The sequence below is a fragment of the Lolium rigidum genome, chromosome 4 (genome assembly GCF_022539505.1).
Source record: "Lolium rigidum isolate FL_2022 chromosome 4, APGP_CSIRO_Lrig_0.1, whole genome shotgun sequence".
Lineage (NCBI taxonomy): Eukaryota > Viridiplantae > Streptophyta > Magnoliopsida > Poales > Poaceae > Lolium > Lolium rigidum.
The window spans coordinates 56183150-56190118 of record NC_061511.1 but is presented as its reverse complement, the minus strand read 5'-3'; the positions used below and the strand labels follow the sequence as shown (position 1 = coordinate 56190118).

Below are 6969 nucleotides of genomic sequence, written 5' to 3'. Positions count from 1 at the left end.
CTTGCCATATGAATCCTTTATGGTGCATGCCTTGTGCTAGATTCTTTTTGTTTGGTGCCTAAGCAGTTTTGTGTGTTGTAGTCGCTAGTTTGATGAAATAGTGATTTAAACTGGTTGAATCTAGTATGTATGTACAACTACACTTGATGTTTTGTGCATATAGCTGATGCTATCTTTCGTTTTTTCTGATGCTAGATATTTGGGTGTACCCAAGTTTATTGCTTTAGGTCTTGTTTTGTCATACACCTTGTATTTTTTAAACAATATGTTCTCACCATTTTCATACTCATTTTGTACAGGCTTTTTAGTTGGTGCTTTTTATGGTGGCTGATTGTTCTATTCCAGTTTCGTTTTGTTCATTTTGTTATGTTTGTAAGATTGTTACATGTCTTACTGCACCCAAGGTTTTGTTAAGGACCAATATAGTATCGAGTTGATTGCTCGTGCATTTGAAGAAGGGATATTTGTCATAAAGCCTATGGATACTATGGTATTCAACATGGGAGGCTGACCTGGTCAAGTTTTTGTGAACACGTATTGCTACCCAGCTCTAGAAAACATAGATTATGCAGGTAAAAATACAGTGAGATACCATATGTTAATTACTCAAGAAATAGTTTCCACCCCGGCATTATGGTCCTGGTTTGGTCAACAATATATATTGTATATTACAATGCCTTTTTTTATGTGGGTAACCAATTAGTTGGGTTGCTTTCTGGCTGCTAACATGGATGTTTCAGCTTTAGTTGAGTTAGGCTTAGGAATACTTTTATTATTATGGAATATATTAACCAAGTGTATTTTTTTCTTATAGATTGCATCAGTGTGATATTTGTTTTGAGATTATGAGTTGTCTTAACCTAGATTTTCTATTTCTAATCCTCATGTGCTATGTAACCTTCCCTTCTGCCATTTCACGCTGTTGATGCTGCAGGTTGTTAGGGCGACAATGTATCTATGGTCTAAACAATTTTCAAGGTTATGTACCGAAGGTAACTAGCTCCGAACATCCGTTGCCCATTGCACGGATGGTTTGTTATGCAATCTGGTAGCATCCGGGGAATGCGCATGTCTCAAAAAGCATTTCTAGAATTGAAATGGATTAGATGGTATTGTGGTATGGGCAATTATAGTGTGATAGATTCTTGCTTAGATGTGAGGGTTGCTTTCTCCGCGAGTTGCGTCGGTACTCTTGTCCATTCGCTCGATTCGGTTGTTGCGGGATCTGTCTTGGCTAGGTGGTTGGTTATGTAGTGGGTACCTTCTCTCTTGTAGAGTAACTGGGCGTCGATGCTTTGTTCCTTCCATGACTTCTTTAGTACCTAGTACCACTTGTGAAGGAGAATAGTTAGGTACATGTGGTTTTCTCCCAGTGAGGAGTGGATAATTTAGACTTGCATATATTGGTACATTGTACTGACCACTTAGTGGTACGTTGTACTGGCCACTTATTGGTACGGTGTACTGACACTTAATATGAAAGATTCAAGTCACCTACGTCACGCCCTTGACCAAGAACCATTTAATCGAAGCAAAGATTATAATATTGGCGTAGTACTTATAGTGTACTTTGTTGTGATAGTCTCATATGTATACCAATGGCTATCAGTTGACTTTGATTATGAACATTTTCTCCGTTAGAAAAGTGTAGCACTGGAACTTAGGGGTTGCATCCTTAAGCTAGTTGTTTCTATGTTTCTATTGTGCTTCCTTCTGTGGTCTAACTTCATATATCATTGGCGAAAATAGGAAAATTGCTCAAGATGTTCCCTGCTTAAGTTGATACTGATATTTGTTAAACCACTTGTTTAGCTGTCATATCTAAAGTTAGCTGTCATATCTTGCTTGTTCTTTATTTAGTAAATCTAATCCGTTATAGTTGTTCTTTGTTCTTCAAGGATTGGTTTGATATCCGCATGGTTAGGCCTTATAAACGGGTTGAACGATCCGGTAGTGCGTAAGGTGTGGTTTATTAAACCCTAGAGGGATTGTTCCGGGGATCAACTTCATGTTTGTTTTTAGGCCTTTTTAGGGCTGGTTTTCCATTATCTTACGTATCTGCTAGGCTCAACTACGCGTAGGATGTTCCGATTATGCGGTGAAAACCCCAAACTATCGTAGATTAGTTTAGCTTGATATCGATATAGCATGATCCCCATGTCATTATAAATCTAACATGAACCATGGGGCAATCGGCTCTTTGAGCCGATTCACAGGGCAAACTAAGAGCCGATCGGGGCTCGTATTTAATGTTTACGTGTTTTCCATGCAGGAAACTAGTCGAAGCAATACATCACCTTCCTGACCAGGTATAGGTCAGGTGGCACGCCCTCGCAAACACCAGGACGTGTGTCGGAGCATTGCGGGCTGTTGCCCGAGGGACCAGGATCCACCGCAGTCTTGGGAGCCTCCCGGCTCTACGGTGTTGCCCGTCGCTACTCGCCGGTGGGTTTTTGGTAGGCAAGAGTACCACATCTCATATCTAGATCAATCATGTTCCCACCCACCGTGAGAGTTCTTTTATGCGTAATGTACGATAGTATTATGCTGTCAGTATGATACGCCACCAGGGATCGACGGCTCGGCAGCTAATACAGCCAAACAACTCTTTATACTAGTACATCTCTTTCTGTTCCGAATCACCATGCATCATTGAATGGCAGATGGAATCCCGGTAGGAACCGGTGATCTTGGCGGCCTTGTCGAAAACTCGAACGCGCGCGATTCTGGGCTGGCCATGGATCCGGACACGGAGGTCGACTTCGACTTCTCGCCCTTCCTCGTGCGCTACAAGAGCGGGCGCGTCCACCGCCTCATGGGCTCCTTCAGAGCCAGCGCCGGCATGGATGCCGCCACCGGCGTCACCTGCAAGGACGTCCTCATCGACGCTGACGCCGGCCTCGCCGCGCGGCTCTACCTGCCCAAGGGCGTCCCGGCCTCCAAGAAGCTCCCAGTCCTCGTCTACTTCCACGGCGGCGCCTTCGTCGTCCAAACCGCCTTCTCCGCCGTCTACTACCGCTTCCTCAACGCGCTCGTAGCCGCGGCGGGCGTCGTCGCCGTGTGCGTCGACTACCGCCTCGCGCCCGAGCACCCGCTGCCGGCCGCCTACCACGACGCGTGGGCCGCGCTCCGCTGGACCCTGTCGAGCTGCTCGTCCGCTGGGAAGGAGCCGTGGCTGGCCGAGCACGGCGACGCCGCGCGCATCTTCGTCGCGGGCGACAGCGCCGGCGCCAACATCGCGCACAACGTGGCGATGAAGGCCGGCAGCGCCCGGATCGAGGTCGAGGGGATGGCGCTCCTGCACCCCTACTTCCGCGGCAGGGATCTCCTGCCGTCCGAGGGCACGAACCCCAGGCTCGCGCGCGCGGAGCGTGGAGAGGAGACGTGGGCCTTCGTGTGCGCCGGGAGGTACGGGATCGACCACCCGTTCATCAACCCGCTGGCGATGCCGGCGGAGCAGTGGGCGAAGCTCGGCTGCCGGCGAGCTCTGGTCACCGTGGGGGACCTCGACACGCTGCGGGACAGAACCCGGAGGTACGTGGAGACGCTGAGGTGGAGCGCGTGGGGAGGCCAGGAGGCGCTGCTGCACCAGACCAACGGCGAGGGGCATGTCTACTTTCTCGAGAAATCCGGCCAGGGCCACAAGGCGGACAAGGAGATGGACGCCGTCGTCTCCTTCATCAAAGGAAGACACGATGGATTCATTCTAGGATCCACCTGCTCATCGTCCTTGTGAAACGGCCGGTGGACCTCCGCCCAATTCCTTTCGATCTTCCCATGAGTTGTGAACTATACTTTTTCTTTTCTTTTCTTTTCTTTAGGAAGCATGAACTATATATACTCCCTGTACGTCTCCTAAATTAAAATTAAGATACAAACTGAATTTGGTCGAAGTTAAACTTTATAAATTTTGATTAAGTATATAGAAAATTATAGCAATATCTACAACATTATCTCAATGTTATTAGAATCATCATGAAACATATTTTCATATTATATGTATTTGCTATTATAAAATTTAATGTATACCATGTCGTTATGTGTACCATGTCGACGCCACAAAGCAGAACGAGTTCGATGGCTGACTCGATCACTGGCTTTCGTCGTACAGCCGGCGACATTGCTATATACGCCACTGTTGCAAATTTGAGGTTCATATAAACTTCACTACTCCCACTCTCTCTAAAAAAGACTGCTTAACTTCGGAAATTCAATTCGGCTCCCGGGTGCGTATGCTCCCTCTCCCAAAAAAGCATATTTCGAAATGTCAAAAAATTTGGATGAAAAAATTTACATGTACATCTCCATAACGTATGCGCATTCGCCAAGTTTCATGAAAAATCAATGTTTTTTGTGGTCTATGTAAAAAGGAGAAAGTTTATCTTGTGAAAAGCATTATTTTTAGCACTGAATTTTATCTTTTTTACATACGTCACATGATAAGTCGATTTTTATGAAACGACTTTGTGAGCGTGTAGCACGTGAAGATGTACGTATGAATTTTTTGTTTCAATTTTTTTAAAATTTAAAATGTAAGTAAGATGTATTTCAAAATATAGGGAGCATATGCACCCATGTTCCAAAACACCACTCCCGCTTAACTTTATCTAGATACAACGGTATGTAGATATATTTTAGTTATAGGTACTATATCTAGAAAAAATTGACCATCTTTTTTTTAAACAGAGAAAGTATTTAATTTTTTTTGGTTAGCGAGCGATTATAAACTTTCGTTGGGGTGGCCGCACCGGAGTGTCCGCTCATTGCCTGCTACGAGCCTCCCTTGTGCCTCCTCTTCTCTACCTGTCACGTTACCGGGCAAAGCCTTTGCGGCGTGACGGCAGCTCGCCCCCCGTCTTCCGCTCGAAGTTCGAGCGGCGGAAATGGAACCGCTCGGAGGGCGCGCGGAAGCGCGCGGGTGAACAAAATGGGGTCTAGCACCATCGGGGACGTTCGCCGGCTACGCCAATAGCGGCGAGGGCTCTTCCTCCGGCGCGTCGGGCCGTGCCCTTGCGCCGCCCGTTTACGATAGCATCGACGACGACGACGAGGAGGAGGAGGAGGCGGCGGCGGCGCGCACCGTCTTCAACTCCGCGGATTATAGGTCCTCAACGACGAGGAGGAGGCGACGGCGATCCAACAGGTCGCCGTCATTTTGGAGGCCGAGGCGCGCGCACGCACGCTTCCGCCGCGAGGAGGCAGACGTCGTCCGTCAGGTGCGCGCGTACGAGGCGGCGTAGAAGGAGGCCATCGTCCGTAGCGTGAAGAAGGAGGTCGTTGACCTCGACTCCGAGTAGGTCACCGACGGCGGAGGACCTCCGCCACGTGTAGAGGTCCTAGTAGGGCTGAAAATTAGTTAAGTTAGGTCACGTGGTGGAGGCCAATCTATGTGCACAATGTATTTTGGGATCGCAATGTCGATCATGCAACTATGCAGTTGCAATTTCAGTTTTATGAACTTGTTTGCGATAATCAATTCTACCGCACTGTTTGAATTTCGTTTTTTCGGTTCCGAATACGGGTGTTATTCAGCGTCACCTCCTAATTCGCTTGAAAAATGTTTTTCGGGAGGCTCTGTTAGAGATGCTCTTAGAGTACTGCTACGGATGACTGATTATGTGGCAGACTTTGTTTACATTTTTTATTGGTACAGATCGCAAACTGTCATTGGTATATGTGTGATATTAATAATTAGTTTTGTTGGATTATTAGGCAATTTCCGTATGAGATTAATTACCGAAAACAACATTAGAGATGCACAAGCATACTTAACCATACACATCAGACTAAGCACATGCATCAGATCTGAACATGGAACAAGTAGCAGTGCAAGGTAGGAGAGGAAAAGCACGTACATCGCGACCGGGAAGGTCGCACCAGCAGCAGCAGCACCACCACCATGGGTATTGTTGATGTCGCCCATGGTGTAGTCGGATCTGTCGATGAAGCAGCCGAACCGTCGATGAAGAAGACGAACAGCAGCGAGCAGTCGCGCCGAGACGCTCCCCAAAAACCTTATCGCCCGTCTCCCGGTGCAGGATCTCAACGGACGGAGTTTCGGAGGCCTGCTCTCCCGGACGGCTGTGCACGCAGTCGCCGGGATGGGGAAGACTAGAGAGTAGCGCAGCAAAAGGAACTTCGCGAGAGAGAGAGAGAGATCTTAGAGCACTGTTTCCAGATCTGATCGGTCTCCTTGTATAGCCTGGGAGGAAGCCGACCCGCCCGCGTTGACACGCGTAGGAAGCCAGGGACACGCGGCGAGCATGCACATGCAGGTCGACACGTACCCAACACAGTTGGTGCACCAAGCAAAAATTTAGGCTTCCTTGAGTGTGTCTCGAACTCGAACTCGAGTCACGAAACGCGACGTGCGTGCGTGACGTGTCGTGACGTGCCGTGCCGAGCCGAGACGGGCGGGCGGAGGAGGAGGAGTGCGCGAGGGCTCTTTCTATTCTCACTCACTTGGAATGACTAGAACCGCAGCCCTTATATACCACTCCAACTCTCTCCCAACTAGCAATGTGGGACTAAACTTTGTCCCCCAAGGCTGTCCCAAGCTGCCAACGTGATGGGCCTTGAGATTTCAGGAATTGTAGACTATATGGGCTGCCTTTCGGGCTGCAGCCCATCTACATTTAACAATCCCCCACCATATCTCATATGCACATCGGATGACACATTAGTTCCGTTCTATCGTTTAATATACCCGCACTTCGGTGGAGACTGTTAAGTTGAACTTCCACTTAGGCAAGGTGCTACGCTTGACTACAACTGAACAATGGACTATGCCTTGAATTGTCAGTCTTTGTGCAGCAAGTTTCGCTCAATGCCGGCACGGTACTAGGCTACCTTAGCCTTCCCCTCGGGTGGAGCTTATAAGTCATACTCCTCGGCCCTTCATGAGCTTACTAGAGATTCACCCAAATCTCCCACACTATGACCAGTAGTGTCACTCATATAGGTGTGTTC

At 48.0% G+C, this 6969-nt stretch overlaps 1 protein-coding gene across 1 annotated transcript; it reads left to right on the top strand.

The window, feature by feature from the left end:
* Nucleotides 1-2737: 2737 nt before the first annotated feature.
* LOC124647093 (tuliposide A-converting enzyme 2, chloroplastic-like) lies at nt 2738-3736 on the top strand. The gene has a single exon (XM_047187080.1). It carries the CDS (start codon nt 2738-2740, stop codon nt 3734-3736), a length of 999 nt encoding a protein of 332 aa, XP_047043036.1.
* The last annotated feature ends 3233 nt before the right edge of the window (nt 3737-6969 follow it).

What these genes read in the sequence shown, in the direction of transcription:
- LOC124647093 (XM_047187080.1), top strand. Translation starts at nt 2,738, where the DNA reads ATGGATCCGGACACGGAGGTCGACTTCGACTTCTCGCCCTTCCTCGTG.